Here is a 21,243-nt window from a genome sequence, read left to right as displayed (position 1 = left end):
AGGGAAGGTTTTGGGGGGCTCAAGTGTACCAAGCACGGATTCCTGGTTGGTGGCAGCGAGATAAGATCCAAGCTGGTAATTAAGCTTGGAGGTTCATACTAAGCACCCAGATTTTGGACGCTAAGGTCCAGATTTGAGAAAGAGGCTTATGATAACATGGGCCTCAACAATGTGCTGATGGGTTAAAAATAGAGTGACCAGATGTCCTGATATTTGGGACTTGTATAGATGCCTATTACCCCCCCACCTAATCCCGATTTTTTTCATGATTGCTATCTGGTCACCCTAGTTGAAAATCACTGTTCTGTGCCATCAACAATGCAAATAAGTATGTTACTGCTTAAGCAACCCACAGTGAAATAACTTACCGTGCTGATATCAAAAGCGCCATCACATGTCAGTGGTAACACCTCACTGAACTAGATAAATAGGGCAGTTCACTAAGTTTTCTACAAACTGGCAAGTCCCACTTCATTTGGTTATAGTTAACAGTTCAAATGTTCATCACACAATGAGGACTAAAGATGTTTAAAAAATTAAAATGTACATTATGAAACAATTCTGCAGTAAATTCAAAAAGCAATTTGTGCAATTATGGTGCAATTTGTGGTAACTGAACTATTAGATGGGTTTAGCCTGTGTTACAGTTAGAAAAGACAACTGGTGTGGATAGCTGTTGATTCTGCATGCACTTTATATGCTTAAATACAATGCAGGAGTTATCACAGGTTTCTCGCTGAGCAGCAGAATGGTTCTAGCATTTTCCATGCTTACACAACTTGGAATCTATCATAAAGTAAATGCCTGGGCTGGGAGAAGGAGGAAGGGAGACAGGAAACCAGTTAGTCACTGTGACCCCTAATTCTTGTCTTCTAACAGATTTTGTTTATATGGAATTCCTACAGAGATGTATATAGGATCCTGCAAGACCTTCCTGCCCATATTGGTTCATGTCAGAACTTTCAGTTTACGTATGCTAGCAAAACGGCACCTAATGTATATCACCAAAAACCACTTTAATTTCATTGTTAGTAGTTGTGTGACACTTTAAAAGGAGAAAAAAATCTTTACATTGTCAATACTTCCGATTATTAAAACTGAAAACTTGCATAACTTCTGCAGCTATGGAAGACTAACAGGGAACTGCAGGATTGATGAAGTAACAATGTCATGATCCTGCAAAGTTTTGCCACGGGCATCTAAATCCTGTTTTGTGTTTTGACTTCCCTGCCATGTTGTGAAGCATGCTCCTGCTCCTAAAGTAAAAAGTTGAAGAAGGTCTGCTTTCTACATCTAAATTACTTTTCCTTTTACAGATCATTAATTTACAGTTTGCATTTTATTTTGCTTGAATGATGGAACTAATCTATAGTCAGTTACTTCTGAATTCTCCTGCACTGTCAACTTTGCCAGCCCTTGAGATACTTGGTGTTTAGTGCCTCAATTCTAAGAGTCAAGTGATTACATGAGAATCTCAGCTTTCACTTAAAGCAGAGAGAAAACTGAAACAATGAGCAGAGAATTATAAAGGCTTAGAAAGCAGAAGGCAAAATTTATTAACTTAATGATTGTGACTCATGGTTATTGGAGGCCTAGATCATGATTTTTAAATGTTGGTGATTGGCAATAGTACACACTGCTCCTGGAGGTGGTGAGAACAGACACCTAGGTGACTAAAGGTAAAATTTTCAAAATTGCTTAAATGACATCCTCCTAAATCCTATTTTCAAAAGGGACTTGTGCATTTAGGAGCCTAAAACTCTCCTGGGACTTACTGAAAGTCAATGGGATTTTGGCTCCTGTGTGTTTAAGTCCCTTTTGAAACTGAGACTTTGGCTCCTAAGTCACTTAAGGTAAAATTCTCAAGTTCTTAAGTGACTTTAAATTTTCAATGTTATGTTTATATTTTATTCTTTGGTGAGTGTATTTCTACCTGTATTAGAGAAGTGAGAGAACTTCAATTTGTACAAGAGAGAAATTTTACCCCTCTCAGCTCATAATAGCTTGATGACTCAAGCATCACCTCTAAGCAGTTATTCCTGCTTTACCTTTTTGCCTTGTACCCACAATATCACATCTTATACAATCAGAAATGCTGCAATCTTGCTTTTCAAGCGACCAATCCATGGACTATATTGAATATCCAAATTTCAAAGTGTCAAATCAAATTTCTTCCATTAAATCATAACCAAGATATTGAATACAGTAGATTATGATTAGCGTTTTATAGCTCTTTAATGAACAGTCAAGCACTTCATAGCCATTTGGCCTGTGTTTTTACTGCTCAGTATCAGTGAAGTACAATGCATCTGTCCAAAGAGCGTGCATCAACCCTGGAAAAGGATAGTCTTCCTTTACAGCATTTAGAGATTTCTCTTTAATACTGTAGTTTTAGTGACATCTTAAATGGCCCCCTTCCAAATTTTACCCATCAAATGCACAGATTCAGTGGCGATATAGACAAGTGACAACTTCACTATGGCAAAGTGAATTTAATACCAGTACCAGGAGAGAGAATGAAACTTCTCAAATTATCATAGCATTCATATGCCCAGAGAAAACAGGAAATGTTCATTACAGAAGTTTTACAGACCAGTGTGTATATAGAGCAAAGACTTTTCCTGCAAAGAATTTCTTTACTGGATAAATGGCAACTGCATTCCCCTACCCTGATAAGTATTTCATATCACAAATCAAACTAGTATAATTATATTGCAGTCTCATAGGCGCTTTCCAATGTTTGGCTGATTGTTGAGTTTTAGTAAGTTACTACATTCCCATTTTCAAATCAAATGCAAATTAACCTTTTGTAGTGGTAGAAATAGATATGAGTCAAAAATATACATTAGTTTGGCAGACGTTTTGAAAAGTTCATTGTCTTCCCTTCATGAAGGGGTGCTGCAGCAGTTGTACAGCAGACGGACGCTCATGTTGATTTCTGCATAGTGGGGTGAGGGAAATTAATACATAAAATAAACAGTTGTTACAAAACATCCATGTTGCTTTACTGTTAAGTTATAAAATCTAGATACAATTTTAATTCATAATTTCTCCAGTCATTCCTCTTTTTTCTTGGACATTCTTGGGGTGGACTGGGTGAAAAATGCAGGTTGTCATTAATTTGATAGTATTCTTAACTCATAAATCATTTCCTCCAGCCCTCTGATCTCATTGTCACTTGCTCTGAATTTCTTCCAATTAGTCAATAGCTTTCGTGTAATCTGGCTATTCCAGAGGCAGTTGCATCAAAGCTATTTAAAGAATGATTTATTTCTCTGCTTGCTGACTCTACCTATATGCAGTGACCAAATATGTATTAGCTACTTTTTTTTCCCCTCTGTTTTTGAGCCTTTGGGATAGACTATGGTCATATTCTCAAGCTAATCTCCACAACTATGTGGGCTAGAAACTTTTTTTTTCTTTATTATTATTATTATATGAAAGCTGAGATTTTTGTGGAATCACTTGACTCCAGGAGCCAAGACTTTTTAAAAAGAACATCCCAAACAGCAAGAGTCATGATAAAGTCACAAGAATTGCGAACACTGAGAAGACTGTTTTCTAGGTTTCCTTCCTCTGGGCTTCCATATGCATGTTTCAATTCGCATTTTTTCAAACTTAATCTAATATTGTTTTCTGCCTATGTATTTAATTTTTCTAGATCATTTGTATTTTGTTTGAAGCTGTCCCTAACTTAGCAGATTTTACGCAGATTTTAACATTCTAGTTAATACCTCTATTAATGAAGACTATTGGTAAACCCAGATGTAATACCAAAACCCACGTGGTACCAAATTTCCCATCTGTAGTTATCCGTGATTTTTTCAAAGAGAATTGTACAGTAAGGCACTTTTTGGGGGGATAGATGGGGGCTAATTCTCAATGTCACTGGATGTATATCAAGGGGAAAAGGCTGGCCTTGAGGTTCCTCTTCACAGCCTTTCTTTGCAACCAGGGACAAGTAAATTAATGTGTGTACTCCCTTCCTTTTTTCTGTAAAACTGGAACAATACCTGCATCACAGGAATATTAATGCTAAATTAGTGTAAAATGCTTTAAAAGTCTTTGATGGAAGCATCTTAGTAAATGCAAAATCACCCAGTCTGATGAATACTCAAATTTTCCTTTACATTCTCTCTATCAATAGCTATTTTATAGGATTTTCTTCCCTTGGAACCTAGGTGAACAACACAGTATTTTGGGAGGGGAAGCAAAGAGGCAGTGACTCACCCTCGCTCACATAGCAGGTCAGTAACAAAGTGGGAATAGAACCCAGGTCTCCTGACTCTCCAGCCACTACCTTATCTACTAAATCATTTGTCTCTGTAGTGCTCAAATTCTTTCCTCAGCTGCCCATAGAAGTCTCCCATTCATTTCACTGGAATACCTGCAGCCAGCAGGAAACTGTGCTATTCCTACCCCTTCAAATGTAACTTTTCTGTTGCGTTGGGCATAAACTGCTGTTTAAAAATCTAAAAAAAATAAACTTTTTTTAAAGTAAACATTGCAAAACAACACCCAGGTCTGCTGAATGACTTACATGGAATGTGCTCTCTTTCAGAAAGAACATATTTTCTAGAGTGGTAATGGCTAAAGAATTTTCTAATAAAAAAGTAAATAGTTATGTGAGGGCTCCCCCATTTATGACCCAGTCTTGTAAGTTGTTTCCCTTTGCTAGCCCTAAGTCAATGAGCATTTTTAAGAAGGTGTCTCCACTGAACTCAGGAGATTTACCTAACCATCCATGGCATGCTCTAGCTCCATATAAATAGTGATGCCAGGATTTGATGGAAAAAACCCAAGAGGTTCATAACTTTTGATATATGGCATTATGGAATTTGAAGCCTTCATATTTAGTATTACTTCAAGCCTTCTTGGAATGCTAAGTAAATTCAACCTTAAATAGGCATTTTATCTTATAGGAGATAACCCAAGCTTCCACTGATGATCAGCAACATTAAAACAATTTGAGAAACTGCATCAAAGATCAAAAGTCGTTATTTAAAACTAATATACGTAAAAGTAAACTACTTACCTGGTTAAGCATACGTGGACAAAGTCCACTGCTTTTCCTGAGAAATGGTCAGGTAAAGAAGGCATCAGTCCTCTATGGGCTCCAATGTAAAACATAGCTGCTAGCCTATCCATGGAAGCCAGAGGTGGTTTACCTGTTGCCATCTCAAATACAGTGCATCCAATGCTCCAGATGTCTGATTTTCTTCCATATCCAGATTCATTTATTACTTCTGGTGCCATCCAATATGGAGTTCCATGCACAGACTTGAGCATTTCACTGTGTGCGCCACTCAGGCTTACCCATGCTAAACGCTTTGCACATCCAAAGTCAATCAGCTTTATCACACCATTTGGCATAAGCATAACATTATTGCCTTTGATATCTCTGTGTACCACACAGTTTTTATGTAAATATGCAACCCCTTGTAGAATTTGTTTGGTATATTTACAAAAGACAATTTCTGGCAATGGCCCAAAACGATTAATAATACTGGAAATTGAGCCACCAGGAACAAACTCCATGAAAATGCTTACGATGTTATCTTTTAAACATGTTCCTAAATAGGTTACAATGTTGATATGCTTTAGTGCTTTCAACAGGTCAATTTCTTCTTGCAACTTCTGATACTCCTTTTCTGTAGTGACTTTATCTGAGGTATCCAAAGCAACTTGTTTCACTGCTATTAATTGCCCCTGGCTTGTCAAACCACAGTACACCTGCAATCAAACCAGTATTTGAAAAAAAATATGAATTAAAGACAGGCTTTTTAAAAAATAAATGTATCATGGAAGTTGATCTAGACCTCATCTGTATAATCCAAAATATTTTGACACATACAGTAAATGGGATAATAGGGGAAATAGTTACAGATACATTTTATGTAGCTTGAGGCAAACACATATTTTTTTAAATATTCAGACTTTAACTTACAGTGCCATAGGCTCCCTTTCCAAGGATTTCACCTCTAGTCCATGTGATAGGAGCCTTATTACCTAGACTGCTTTCTGGAAATGCTGTAGATTCATTGAAGTTCAACAAGTCACTTTCCCTCTTTGGTGCCAGGAAAGCTTTACTGTAACTCTGCCAGAGAGGTAGTAGTCAGGGAGAGGGTCAGTCAGAGGAGAAAGGAAGATAAAGCCTTTATTTTAATGTTATTCACATGTTTTAAAAAACAATCTGAAATTATTCTTCTTTATAATATTTCTTTAGAGTAGTCAAATTACAAGGCTTCTGGTTGGCCCATAGGCACAATGACTAGTATGTAAGAAGTACTTTCAAGTAATGTGTAAGTATGGTATCTAGGCACTATTGAATGCCAGTGAGAAAACATTAGGGAATCCATCTGGGAAGAACGGTTGATAGCAGGGTATCCCCTTGTCTGTCACTCAAATACCTACATTTTACTAATCTGAAGAATCAACCTGACACTAGCCTTGGACTAGATAATACATTTAAATATATCCCAGCCCTAGAAATGGCTTCCTCCAGAACAATTGCTCTAAAACAAGTTGGAGCTAATTTGGAAGGGGGTGTTTCAGAATGAAGGGAAATAGTTTCCCTATCTACCCAGGGATGCTTAGGAGGAGGGAAAGTGAAATCTGTCAAGTGGGTGTGTATTTACTATTTTGTGTTACAGTAGCACCTTCATATCAGTGCCCTAATGTGCACCAACACACAGTGAAAAATAATTGCCCTGAAGTTACAGAGGGGATGGGGGGAAGAAGTAGAGAGGTGAAATGACTTGTATGAGGTCACACAGCAGGTTAGTGGCTAAATTCAGAAGAGCGCCCAGGTCTCTTGAGGCCCGGTTCAGTGTTCTATAACTATGCTCTGCTCCTTCCCTAATAGAGCTCTCTTGTTTTTATTTTTATTTTTCCCAATTTAAACTCATTTCAATCTTCTATGATAAGCCAACACTTTATGGTCATTTCTAGAGCAGTGATCTGATGGCTAACATAGATCCAAACGGAGGAGGCGGCCCTCTGTGGAAGGCAGACACCGCTTGTAGTAGTTAGGGTTAGAGAGCCTGTGCTTTTGCCTTGGCCCAAAGAAATCTATTGGTTTGTTCCTATGGCAGAAATATCTTGTCCCCTTCCTTGACCCAATTTTCCAGTTTATATCACTGCTTATTATTTTAGCTTTGCCCATTTTAGTTTCTCCATAATTACTCCTTTCATCCTTGAATATGGTCACTGTTGGTCAGGCTTATTTGTCACTTCTAGTGGTCTTCAAGATGGATACTCTGCTTATCCCAATTGCTTATTGAGATTCTGAGAAAGTGACTAGGTAGTCAAAGGAATATAGGCTAACTATACAGTTTTCTCGTTTTGGAAAATCTCTAATGGGCAAGTCTGTCTGCATACCAGGATGAGGCACAAAAATTGAACTGGGCACAAATATTCTGGATGTGGACAGGCTACCATCTGCTTGACTAATAAGGGGGCTCATCTATTTTTTCATGCTGGTGTTGCTACAGCATGGGGAAACAATTAGCAAGATATGGGAAGTTTGTTTTTACCTGTTCCTCTGCACTTGCTACTACTTTGCCATCTTCATTCACACTGCCTCTTTCTTCTTTAGCAAATACATTTTCTGTTTTAGAACCTGTATTCTTTGTAGGTATTCTGGAAGAGGCAGTATCTTTTTCATCAAGTGCTAGCAGCTCTGCCGCCAGGCAACAAAGCAACTCATCAGTCAGTTCTTCATTATCTGCATAGTCTAGAATATTTTGATAAGTCTGGAAAACTGGGCTTGCAGCATTTGAAGTCTGGTTTGTTGGCTGCTGAGTTGATGCATTTTCTGAATTACAATTTTCAGACATGTGCGTCCAACTCTGATCTAGTTTTCTTTGAGAAGATACACAGTCTGCTCTGTCTGGAAAAGACAATGCAAAAAGTGCTTCATATTTATCTATAGATTTGCAGAAGGTCTGGTTTGCTTCCAGATTCATGGAGTCATCCATATCCACTCTTCCTTGGACTACACACTTGTTGTTCTGATCTGTCTTTAGAAAACTGCTCACTAAAGCAACACATTCTACATGATGTTTATCATCAACCTGCTGAAAATTGTAGACACTGGTTGCAAGAATCTGATTGTTAACTACATCTCTATTATCTGAAGACTGCTCCAAAGGGACTTCTTTAATAATTGACAAGTTTGAATTCGGAATGATTTCATTTTGTTTAGTGAATTGTGAAAACTCTTTCAAAACCAGAAACTGTTGACCTTCATCTTCATTAAACAATGGTGTGCTCCTTGAAGCCTTTATGTGCCAATCTGGACCAGAAATTATTACAACATCTTCTAGCTCCGTGTTGCTATCTCTTAACTCAGAACTTCTCTCTTCTGGTGTTAAGTCTTTGTGCTTTTGTTTAATGTCAATTGTGTTATTGGGTTTAGAACGTGTTCTTTTCTGGGTGCTCCTTATTCTCCTGCTGTCTCTCTCAGTAGTGCAGGTAGATTTACGTTTATTAGCAATGTATCTCCCAGGTGGAGCAGAACAAACTTCCCTGTAAAATCTGCTCTCATGTTGACCAAGTCCACGCACTTGGGAATATACAGGAGTCCCGAACATTTCATAAATCCCTGGGCCTTTGTCATTTGAATTTATTTCCTTGAACATGTCACTATATTTCAAATTCAAGAAATCTGAGGCAGACTGTGTTCGTGGAACAGAAAGTGGAGTAACATGTTTCTTTAAGTTACTTGAACTTTTGCAGATATAAGGAAATGTTTGCTTTTTAGATTTCTGAGCACTCTGAAGAACATGGTGTTTCTTCATCTGAGGTCTTTTTTCCTGAAGCTTTGAGGAAGCCTCAGATTCCAGATGAGAGAGTCCTACAGAAGGGAAAAGGTGGTTCTTGATGTTTGTATTGTGTGTGTTACATTTTGTGGCACTCTCATCAGAAACAGAGAAATCTTGAGGTACTTCGCTACTCATTTTAGTCTTTGAAGCAGATCTATTTGTATTAGTTTTTATTTTGTCACTTTCTTTGTAAGCAAGTATGCTGAAGCTGTGACTCGCATTAGGAGGCATGCTATGGATGACATCCTTTTTTCTGGTGGGACATTTGGCAGTCTGTGGTGCCCATGGTGGCTCATGTTCAGATAGTGTAATATAGACAAGAGGAACCGATTTATTGATTTTTGTTTCAGTTGCTGCTGAAATTGCAATTTTTTCAGTTGTTCCAAAGACTACTGGATAAACACTGTTTTCTGCTTTCCCAGCAGAAAAGTGAGGAATGATTTTAGCTATAGATTTATCTTCTAGCATATGATATGATTCTACTACTTCATTTTTGCAGCTTGAGTCTAAACCATGATTTTCAAGCACGGCGTTCACAGTGTCTACATCTGCACACCAACTATGAGCAGGTATCACTCCTGAAACATCCACTTCCTCTAAATAAGTTCTAATGGCACTCCTTAGTTCTACATTTCTCTCACAGTTTCCACCTCTTACACTGTCTGCATTGCTTGACGCAGGACACTGAACTGCAAATATTTCACAGTTCTCCTTGATGTTTGTCACTTCACTTGAGTTGAAATTAGCATGACTGTCATCAAAAACGCTGGCTGTATTCACAATATCTGAATTTTCATAGGTTATTGAAAGCTGATATTTTTCAAAGTCAGCCTGCTCAGTTTTAATACCTACATCAGCTTCACTGCATTTTAATTTTATTTCACTTGCTTGTTCTTTCAAGTCTGCAGAGCATTTGTAATACTCACCCATTCTGAATGAGTCCAGGTTTCCTGTTGAAGTAGAGCTATCAGAAACAATAGCAGGAGCCTGTTCTGGTGACTTTTTAGCCTGCCTTTGCTACGGTTTGGCTTATTGAGGCTGGTAAAGTTTCATACATGGTTTTGTAGGTATAGGTACAGAATTTGTAATACTCAAAATATTGTTGCTATCAGTGTTTGCATTGACTTCATTGTCCTGTAAAGGAGTAAGTTGAACTGTTCTTATAGGTTGAAATGTCACTGATGCCAGGCGAAACTGTAAGTTCCAGAACAAACTATTAGTAATATGCTTTGTATTTGGGAGATCAAATACAAAATTTTGAGGCAGTAATCAATAGTTTTAAGCAAGAAAATATGCCCAACTGTATTTTTTGGCAAATTCTCAGTATTTAACTCATTTTCAGGTCCAGTATCAACACATAAAATGCAAAGATGGTTGATAGCTATAATGACCCATTTGATCTGTGTATCTCATCCTCTATTTCTATGCATTTAGCACTAGGGAAAGAGGAATTATTTGATATGAGGCACATGTCACTTTTTTTTTTTTTGAGATATGTAGTAAGCCCTTTTACACAAGCTTATAAAAATCATCATAAGATGTTACCTGTTAACTGTCTTTGATCTATGATTTGTGTGTTTTCTGTAAAAATTCAAATGGTAACCAGTGTTTTGATATCCTAGAACTTATGTCATTTGCTATGCACTTTCTCAATGAGAGAACAAGCCTTACAGTTAAATTTGTCTTTATTCTGGTTCCAAGAATGTATTGTAACTAGTGAATTTTCAAGTAATGCTAATAGTCATGATGCCATGGAATATAAATCTAATTTAAGCAGTAAAAAAAAAAGCTTTCAACCACAAAACTATAAAAGTGTGATATCTTAATTGTAGCTGTTTTATCCATGCAGAAAATTCTTTCCAGATTCAACAGATTTGTTACTATAACCTTAAACAGCTGAAACAGTGCAGCTTATCCAGGTGTTAAGTCTAGCCTCACCAGTTTCCATAAACCATACTATATTGACACATGATTAATTGACACAATGGTAAATATGCCAGAAGCTGCAAGACCTTTGCCTATTCTAGGGCTTCCACCAGTGCAGTACAATGGTGGTAGTACTAGATGGATTTTTTTTTTTTTTTACATGTTCCTTGTGTAGACAGGGCCTGTTTAAACTAAAGCAATTCTTTTTTCTTCTGTTACGAGTTTGGCCTCACTTACAATGAGTGGTCAAACTGTTGTTACGCAGGTTGCTCACACTGTGTGTACAAATAATGTTTGTTTTTTTCCTGTAGGTAGAACTACTTTATATCAATTATTCTGCAGTGCTTAGGGAATTATGTGAGTATATTCCTATTTGGACTATTTACATTAATTCTATGAAGAGGATTTGGCACAGAGTATATTTCAAAGTGTATGTGGGGTAACACATGGGGGGAAATGAGCTCAAAGAACATGCTGTGTGTTGATATGCAAATGTACAAACAAACACAATTCCACAGAAACAATTAGTGGTCACTTGCATGCACTATGTGCTCATTTGTATACGATAATTTCAAAATAGTGCTTCTGTCTGTCCCATTGGAGCAAACCAAGCTTTGAGTGTGCTGGTGTGGGGAACAAGTTCTATACCTTAAAATTCAGAATTTTGGCAGGCTCTTTCTTCTTTTAGTCTGCACACCTTTTATCTGGATTGTTTGATTTTATCCCAACTCTTGTGCCTCTAGAGGTCAGTATAACCTAAGGGATGAAATAAAATTAAAAGTTAAACCACACTGAGTCTGAACAAATTATCTCCTTAAATATCTTCCCTAATTTGAATTGCCCCTTTTCAAAGCACTTTTTATTTTTATTCTTTTATGCCTTGTGAAATTATTCAGTATAAAACTTGTTTCCAGGTTCCTTACTGTTTCCCAGCATCAATTTATAAACAGTCTTGGTATGTTGAGCACTATGAAAAGAGGTCTGTATGAAGAGAGACTGAAAAACCTGGAACTGCTTAATTTACAGAGCAGAAGAATAATAGAAGAGATAGTATACGTATACAAAATAATGAGTTGTAAGTAATGCTATTCCTTACCTTTTCTCATCATAAACCAAAATAAGCAGAGTGTGAAGGAAATTGAAAGACAAGTTCAAAATGATAAACAGAAATACTTTTAACACAATGCATAGTTAACTGTGGAACTCATTGCCACTAAATATAATTTAAGGCCAAGACCTTTGCAGGCTTCAAAAAGGATTGGATATTTACAAGAAAAATGGAGAACAGCCACAGTGATATTCAATAGGGCTAAAATAATATTTAGAAAGGATATAAATCTTTAAATTTCAAGGCATTAAAACCATCACTAATTGACAAGGGTTAGGAAGAAACTTTTCCCTATGGAGAGCTTATTCCATAATTCCCCATTATAAGATCTCTTGCAGCTTCCTCTGAAATATCTGTTATTGGAGTAGATGGAGCACAGGTCTGAGTCAGTATGACAATTCCTATGTGGTGACTGCTATTAATGCATACACATAAACAGGAAATTCTCGTTTTCTTGGATACAGTGTACTTTATTTGCCTAAGGCATTTGAAGCTGCATGGAACGTCAATGATATGATTCCTATTTAATAAGTAAAGTGTGGCTATGATTAGAAAAGTAAGTAAAAAAAAAAAAAAATTTATACTAGTCCCTGTTCACAATTTATCATGAATTTCCACATTAAATCCACATAATAGTTGGCAAGACTCTTTTTCTACTTGCTAGCACTACACGCTCAACCAGTTATCTGAAAATCAACATGTATTCTTCATGGTTTGCTTGCTTTCAATTTTAAAATGCTATAAAAACTAGAAAAAGTGCTGATTCTAGAAAAAACACCAGAAAAATTGGAGGTTTAATATCCAGCGTGCACATACTTGAAATACTTGCGCACACAGCTTTTTAAAGGTTCCACACCTTTCTATGTCCCCCACCCCCACCCCAAAATAAAAAATCTGACATGATTTATCTGGCAATTTTGTTTCTGCATAAATCATTGTGTAATATAGCTGGCAATTCTTATCATACTGGGAAAGCTGAGTAGAGAGCAGGTATACAGTTTTTCCACCAATAGTTACACTTTACAGTTTTGTTACTGTGCTGTACCATTCTTAGGTATGAGGTATCATTTCAAATTTAGAAATAATGTGAAATTTGGAAGACAGTATTCAATTTAATATTAAATATCATATAAAATTACATCTCACCTCAGCTTTCTTGTTATGCTTTAGATCAGAGGTATTTAACCCTTAAAATCAAAATAAATTAAATGTTAAAAGAATGTTAGGAACCATTAAGAAAGGGATAGATAATAAGACAGAAAATATCATAATGCTACTATATGTATCCATGGTACAACCACACCTTGAATACTGCATGTAGTTCTGGTTGCCCCCATCTCAAAAAAGATATCTTAGAACTGGAGCCCTGGCCACGCCTGTACCTAGGAGCTGAGGCACACGTTGCTGCTTCTAGGAGCAGTACAGAGCCTGGTAGGAAGCCTGCTGATTGGAGCCACTAGGGTCCCTTTTTGACTGGGCATTCCAGTCGAAAAACAGATACATGGCAACCCTAGTATAGAGAAGGGAAACAAAAAGGATTAGGGGTATAGAACAGCTTCCAAATGAGGAGTGATTAAAAAGCTGGGACTTGTCAGCTTGAAAAGAGATGACTAAGGGGAGAGATGATAGAGGTCTATACAATAGAACCTCAGAGTTAGGAACACCAGAGTTACGAACTGACCAATCAACCACACACCTCATTTGGAACCAGAAGTACACAATCGGGCAGCAGCAGACACCCCCTCTCCCCTCCCCCCCCCCAAAAAGGAAATACAGTCCAGTATTGGTTTTAAATGTAAACTACTACAAAATAAAAGGAAAGTTTAAAAAAAAAAAAAAGATTTGACAAGGTAAGGAAACGGTTTCTGTGCTTGTTTCATTTACACTAAGATGGTTAAAATGAGCATTTTTTCTTCTGCATAGTAAAGTTTCAAAGCTGTATTGCATCATATTAAATCAATGTTCAGTTGTAAACTTTTGAAAGAACAGTCACAACGTTTTGTTCAAAGTTAAGAACATTTCAGAGTTACGAACAACCTCCATTCCCGAGATGTTCATAACTCTGAGGTTTTACTGTAAAATCATGAATGATTTTGAGAAAGTGAATAAGGAAGTGTTATTTACTCTTTCTCATAACACAAGAGCCAGGGATGACCCAATGCAATGAATAGGCAGCAGGTTGAAAACAAGCAAAAGAAAGTATTTCTTCATACAACACACAACCTATAGAACTTGTTGACAGGATGTTGTATGGGCCAAAAATATAACTGAGTTCAAAAAAGAATTAGATAAGCTCATGGAAGATAAGTCCATCAATGGCTATTAGCCAAGATGGTCAGCAATGCAACCCCATGATCCATGTGACCCTAACCTCTGACCGCCAGAAGCTGAGAGTGGATGACAGGAGATGGATCATTTGATGATGGCCTGTTCTGTTCATTCCCTCTCGGGTACCTGGCATTGGCCACTGTCAGAAGACAGGATCCCGGGCTAGATGGATCATTGGTCTGACCCAGTAAAGCCATTGTTATGTTCTTATGTCCTTTGTTGTGGCTAAACTGACCAATTAGAATTGGTAATGCAAGGGGAAATAAAACACAGGTTTGAAGTCCTGACCCCACTGAAGTCAGTGGGAATTCTACTCTCTACTTCAGTGGGGCCAGGATTTCACCCAAAGATTGACCACATTGACTAAACACGAAAAAAGATGAAGAGGGATATAATTCTCCCTTGTTTATTTTTTGTTTTCTGTCATTGCTCCTCTTTGTCTCTTTCATTTACAGATACACACAAAAAGACAGAGGGATGGTGGTCTGACCAAAGTATACTGAACATGAAGAAGGCAGCAAGCAAACCGGAAGAAGACAAAAAATGAATTTGAAAACAAAAGGCTGATTTTGAGGCTTAGCCACTTGACTGTAGCCTGTTTGTGTAGTCTACAGAAAGACATAACTTTACTGTAAAAGTAATAACTTTAAAAATGTAACATACTTTGCTGAATCTGTACTTTAATTTTTTGAAGGGCATCTAATCCTATAAGGGACTTCAAATGTTAGACTCTTGAGCAAGATCCCTGCACCAGAAAGTTGAGGTCAAAATCATGCAGGTGTCTGTTTTCCTCTTTCTCCAAGAAAAAAGGTAATGAAGTATACTGATGCATCTTGAATTCTGTCTTTCATCTGGAAAAGAAGCAGATTGTTCATCTGGCCATAGGCTGGGCACTGATAATACCTGCCTAAAAGGCAAAACCAAAGTAACTGTTTAGATTGAAAACTTCCTACAACAGGGCCTTTGCCTTCATGTCTTAGCACGGTCTTGGTACTATAGTAAGAACTTCACACACAACCTCTTCTTCCTCAATTTCCCCAATGGAGTCTTTTTGTATGTCTATGGAGAGATGCAGTAAGTATATTGTCTGGCCACTCATTTTCTTTTTCATCCAGGCATTCAGATTCATTGGGGTAAGCTCACAAATTTAATTTCCATCAACATGTATCCCACTGCACACATTCCTTTTCTCCTGTCATCTGATATCAAACAAGTCATTTCCAAATCCACTGCTGTTAGTTGTATAATAGGGCAAGGTTTTTTTTCTTGCCGATTTATTTAAGTCAGTAGGACTGCTCCCATACTTGAAGTTAAGCATACGTGCTTAAATATTTTTCTGGATCAGGGCCAGCGTGTTCAGCATCTTGCAGGAGTGAACTCTAAGGTAAGAATTTGGGTTTAGCTACTCCCTACACAGTAGGAGGAAATATGGATAGAAATCCTGGCTCCAGTCAAGTCAATGGGATTTTTGCCCTGTATAAATACACGTAAATTTTTGAGTGAATTATTCTGCACATTTTAAATGCCACATCCATTGTCCCTATATTGGGAGTTTCTTTATGCAGAAAATATTAACTTTTCAATCAGAAATCAAAAGCTGAAAAATTTCATCCAAACACTGAAATATCAGCCAAAACTTTTGGTTTAAACTGAAAATTTTGATTTAGAAATGCTGCCCCTGTACCTCATGGGGGTTGCAGTTTGGTGCCTCATGCCTATGTTATTTATGGGCTGGCTAAACTCACCTCCCATGATGCATGACACCATAGCTCCCAGGGGGACAAAATAGTCTTAACTAAGTGGAGAATCAGAGCCTGTTTTTCCAGGAAGAGTTATTTTAACTAGGCTCATTCACAGGAAGAAAAGTACAATGAAACCTGTACTTAACTACCCAGTAAGTGCTGAAGGAGGTGTAGGTCACCTTGTCATGTTGATTACAATAAATGCATCAGAGGAATATGGACTGTTTACAGTTGACAGACATTTCTCATGCACATGATGTTTCACCACAGGGACAGTTGTCTCACTGCTATCATTAAAAAGAATATCTGCTCCCTTTTGTAAGGGAAATCCAACCATCTATAATGCCATAATAGGGATATGATTATACAAAGAGTCACAAAAGAAGTTAGAGTTACAAACTGTTAGAAGTGGTGTGAGGATTAATTAAAGCCCAATGAAGATGTAAAACCTTACACAAGTGTCTGATTATTAAAATAAAAATAATCTTAATCAAAATGGCGTTAGAGGGATTTGATGGCAACAGGCCTGATGGATTCTCTCCCTTTTAGTCTCTGAATAATAAATAATGAATGGTATTTCTGTTTACTTTTTCCAAACCTGAAGAATATGGAATTAAATTAAAACATTACAAGTTAAAATAAATAAAAGAAGATGATATTGTTAGTATTAGTAAATATTATGGGAGTACATCCAAAGGTCCCAATTTTAGCATTGTATTAGCCCATGGAGATCATTGCAGCAAGATATTGAGTCAAATGTACTTGTAAGTTTCCAACAAGTATTAGCTGTGGAAAATAAAAATAGATTCTTTATTTTATTTTATTTTTTAGCACCAACAGTGAACTAGGTGCAGTAAAGACTAAAATGAAAAGTAATATCTTACCGGAAGATTTTATAATCTACATAGACAATGTACAAAGGAAGGAAGAGATAAAATGCAATAAAGAACAGACTGGCTGAACAATTAATCTGAACACATAGTTTGTTCAATTTTTTTTGGCAAGGTTTCTTTGTTTAAACAAATGCTATGGTTTAGAGCAGTGTTTCCCAAACTTGGGATGCCGCTTGTGTAGGGAAAGCCCCTGCCCCACCCGCAGGCCCGGCCAATCGCGGCTCCCACTGGCTGTGGTTTGCTGCTCCAGGCCAATGGGAGCTGCTGAAAGTGGAGGCCAGTACTTCCCTGGGATAGGGGGGATTTATTTTATTATTGTGAGCACTGACAGTATGCTCCATGCTATACACAACACAAAGACAGCCTTTGCCATGAGGCGCTTGCTGTCTAAAAGACAGACAGAGATAATACAAGACACTCTGGGAGACCTATAAAGAGGTGATAACTTTGGTATGTTTGTTTTTTTATTGATTTATTTTGATCTCTCTCCTTTTATATAACATTGGGGAATAGAAGGCATCTAACAGACCAGAGAAAAAGGGACCTGAATAGGTCGCTTGATTAAGTCAATATACATTTGCAGTATTGGATAGTAAATACTTAACTTTAAGATTCTCTTCAGTTACTGTGATCAGAACTGTACTTCCAGCTTTAGGGTGCTGAAAATCTAGGTTTCTGAGAAATTTTTAAACTTTAGATATATTGCTGATGATGAGCTCCACATTAATCTCTGAAGTTACCTCAAGGAAACCTTGGAATAATTTGTTCTTTTTTGTTTGTTTTAAGATTAAATTATTCCACTTGTGGCGGAGATTCTTAAGTGCCTGGACTGTTGGTGTTATTAAATTATAACAATAATATTCATAGTGTTATTCATAAGTTTTTATCTCACTAACTAGCCCGAATAATAACCTTAAATACAATACATTTGTATAGTATGTTTAAATTTTTCAGCCTAACTATAAACAGACAGGCAGGGACTAACCACTAATTAACTGTAACATTGTTTTGTTTTGTTTTATATTATGGATTCCATCATACAAGGTAACAAATACCTTTAGGTTAATAAATGTCAAAGTGGCAAAGTAAGAATTCATTTTCTGCTTTATGCAACTAAGATCTTTTATACATCTAATTATTTTATCTCCCTTTATTTTCTTTTCAGCTGAGATCACAGCACAACTGATGGGAATGGAAAAACTGCCTGATGTCACAACATTAAATACAATAAAATAAACACTGAGAAAATGTAGGTCCCAATCCAGCTCCCATTGAACGCAATAAAAATTTTCCTACTGTATACTGTTAAATATGAGCAGGCACAGGCCCTTATTTCTTATTATATTAACTAACAGGAAAGCATAATTCCTAGTACAAGTGCCGCAGCACTCTCTACAGATTCATTGATAGTTATTCCCATGGATTTATCTTAGATGAAGTTCAAGTTTTTATAACAAATTGCACTTTTATATGGCACCTTTCATCCAAGGATCTCATAAAGTTTAAAACACAATAATATTAAGCCTCACAACAACCCTATGGGATAGGCAGGTATTATCCCCATTTTAAACATGGTTAAACATATACAGAGAAGCTGAGTGACTAGCCCAAGGTCCCACAGTTAATGAGTGCAAAGACTGGGATAGAAGTCAAGACTCTTGATTCCCAATCCTGTATGCTAATCACTGGACAACACTTTCTCTTGGTGTATATTAGCACATGCATTCTATTAAACTGGTTTTCTTAGATTATAATTAGATGGTGATTTCAAGATTTTGTCTTTTTACTTTCTTGTAAATTACCATGCATAACTGTGGAGCTTCATAAATAATAATTGAAAATAATAGGTTCTGTACAATATGCTGAAACACTGTGCTTACCTAGAGCTTGTATCAAAGAGCAAGTATTGAAACAGAGACACCAATCCGAAGAGCAGCTAAATATAATTTTTAGATCATAGCTGTCCCTCTTCACTGGATAGCAGCTAATTCACACTGTGATTCTGTGTACTTTGATTTTATTTTCTGGGTGAGCTTCAGATTGCATAGCCAACTGTGTTCCCATATTAAAGCAAATTCTTCTAGCATAAAATCCTTCAGGCAGCCACTGCTACAACCAGACAGTTTAGTTTACAGGCTGTTGCCAAGGCAACTGTCCACTGGGCATTTTGTTTGGAGAATTGTAAGTTGGCGTCTCAGCCATCTATGAAACAAAACAGGGTTAAACTACATGGTACGATTTTAGGCCTTAATTACAAAAGAGCTGTTCTAGCATGCGAAGCAGCCTATGTCCCTCTCCCTTGTCTGTCTAGCTATACTTTTGGTGCATGACCTATTTTTATGGCACTTTTCTCTGGATGTCAATTCCTACCACTTTCCTAAAAAATCATTACTTCCCTCCCAGTAAAGTTCCCTGAACTCCTTGCTTCTTTTAAAAAACACCTCACACTAATACATAAAGTATATCCTTCAAAATATATTGTTTTTATTCTTATATTTCTATTTAATTTCAAATCTTTTCAAACTCTTTTAGAATAGGCAGTTCATCCAGTGGGGTGTCCTAATTAACCAGATTCTACTATACAGTATTTTCTTTCCTTTCCCCTTCTTAGAGAACTCAATAAATAATCAAAATATTCTTATTGAATATACTGGAACAAACCCTATCTATGACTTCATAGTTGTCACTAAACTGCATACTGTAATGCACCTGCAGGCTCATTCATGGTGTTGGGCTCTTTTAAACCCCAGTACAACAGGCAGCCAATAGAGGACTCCATAATCCCTCCAGCACAGGCAAAGGTACACTGTACACTCTTAATAAATCCAATCATAAATCACTACTTATAAATAGAATAACCTTGTGACACTGACATGCCAGGTACAAGCCCATGCCAGAGTCTCAGGACAATTCACTTGTATGCGAATATCAAAGAAGTGTTAAGTGTTAGTATGCTTTCAAATTCATTCACTCTTGTGCTAATAGAGATCAAATTAGAGGTTGATTGTATTGTTTTCATCTGTCTACATCCTATAGTTTTATCTTATATTACTTCTACATTATATACACCCTGTAATTAAAAAGTCTTGGGCCAAAGGTGTGTTAATGAAGAATGTATTTAGGTGTTAGAACTTCATGCAAACAAATGGAATGAAGATCTGGCAAGGGAAAGAAGAACCTAAATACTGCCCCCAAACAAGCCTGGGTGTGAAGTTCTCTCTTTCTGGATTGTGTGTGTGGTGTCTCATGAGATATGTAAGGAAGAGTGGGGGAAATGTGTGTTGGATAATATATATAGGAGCAGGGTATGTATGGAGGTAGGGTCATGTATGTATAGAAGTGTGCATTTCTGAGTGGGTGAGAGAGGACATGTCTCTCTATGTGTATGTAGTAGGCTGTCTCTGTGTGGAGCAGCCTGGGTGGATGGGGTGATCCCCATTGGTCTCTGAGTGTATTAGGTTGGGGTGTCTCTCCCTGTGGTAGGGTGTCTGTGGGGACGGAGATGTATCTGTATAGGGATGAAGGGGCAGGGCTGTCTGTATGTAGAGGGGTGTATGTGTGGGGATGATAGGGCTGTCTCTCTGAGAAGTGATAAGGTGGGTGAGGTAATATCTTTTATTGGACCAACTTCTATTGGTGACAAGTATCAGAGGGATAGCCGTGTTAGTCTGGATCTGTAATTTTTCTATTTTTCTGGATCTGGATTTTTCTATTGCTGAGATTTTTGAGCCACACATAGCTCTTCTTCCTCAAAATCTTGTCTCTCTCACCAACAGCGATTGGTCCAATAGAAGATATTACCTCACCCACCTTGTCTCTCTAATATCTTGGGACTGACATAGCTATACTGCATAAAATCTCTGAGGAGACTGAAGATGGAAGGGATGTGCTGCCTTTGTATGCGGATGGGTGTGTGTGGAGATGAACAGGCAGGGCTGTGGGGGTAGGGTTGTCTCTCAAGAGGGGTGTGTGTGAAGGGGTCTAGGGGCAAGGCTGTCTCTGAGGAGGGCTGTGTGTGTGGGGTCTAGGGGAAGGGCTGTCTGAGGAGAGCTGTGTGTGGAGGGGTCGAGTGTAGGGGCATGGCTGTCTCTAAGGAGGGGTGGATTCGGGGGGGGGGACCGGTCTGTCTCTCAGAGTGTGTGTGGGGTGTAGGGACAGGGCTGTCTCTGAGGAGGGCTGTGTGTGTGTGGGGTGTAGGGACAGGGCTGTCTCTGGGGTAGGCTGTGTGTGGGGGGTGTAGGGGCAGGGCTGTATCTGAAGAACGGTGTTTGGGGAGGGGCAGGGCTGTCTCTCAGAAGGTGTATGGGTGGAGGGGTGTGTCGGAAGGTGTGTAGGGGCAGGGCTGTCTCTCAGGAAGGGTGTGTCTGGAGGAGTGCAGGGTTACGGCTGTCTCAGGAGGGGTGTGTCTGGCCGGCTGTGTA

The 21,243-nt window shown here is 37.9% G+C and overlaps 1 protein-coding gene across 1 annotated transcript; it reads right to left on the bottom strand.

Moving 5' to 3' along the window:
• Nucleotides 1-2,471: 2,471 nt before the first annotated feature.
• On the bottom strand, nucleotides 2,472-19,015 carry MAP3K19 (mitogen-activated protein kinase kinase kinase 19). The gene is made up of 7 exons (XM_075070253.1): nucleotides 18,703-19,015; nucleotides 14,851-15,094; nucleotides 11,449-11,507; nucleotides 7,536-10,019; nucleotides 5,948-6,097; nucleotides 5,036-5,733; nucleotides 2,472-2,938 (listed from the first exon to the last, which is right to left on the bottom strand). Exons 4-7 carry the CDS (start codon nucleotides 9,753-9,755, stop codon nucleotides 2,872-2,874), a joined length of 3,135 nt encoding a protein of 1,044 aa, XP_074926354.1. The 5' UTR covers nucleotides 9,756-10,019; nucleotides 11,449-11,507; nucleotides 14,851-15,094; nucleotides 18,703-19,015; the 3' UTR covers nucleotides 2,472-2,871.
• Between the last annotated feature and the right edge of the window lie 2,228 nt (nucleotides 19,016-21,243).

The sequence above is a fragment of the Chelonoidis abingdonii genome, chromosome 10, assembly GCF_003597395.2.
Source record: "Chelonoidis abingdonii isolate Lonesome George chromosome 10, CheloAbing_2.0, whole genome shotgun sequence".
In the NCBI taxonomy this organism is placed as follows: Eukaryota; Metazoa; Chordata; order Testudines; family Testudinidae; genus Chelonoidis; species Chelonoidis abingdonii.
Note: the sequence above shows the minus strand (reverse complement) of the source record. Positions and strands in the feature narration are given on the sequence as shown.

What these genes read in the sequence shown, in the direction of transcription:
- MAP3K19 (XM_075070253.1), bottom strand. Translation starts at nt 9,755, where the DNA reads ATGGGTGAGTATTACAAATGCTCTGCAGACTTGAAAGAACAAGCAAGT. An exon ending in TAGCAAGTGCAGAGGAACAG is followed by an intron (nt 6,098 to 7,535) that starts GTAAAAACAAAC and finishes CCTCTCTGGCAG; the next exon opens with AGTTACAGTAAAGCTTTCCT. An exon ending in GAAAGGGAGCCTATGGCACT is followed by an intron (nt 5,734 to 5,947) that starts GTAAGTTAAAGT and finishes GTTTGATTGCAG; the next exon opens with GTGTACTGTGGTTTGACAAG.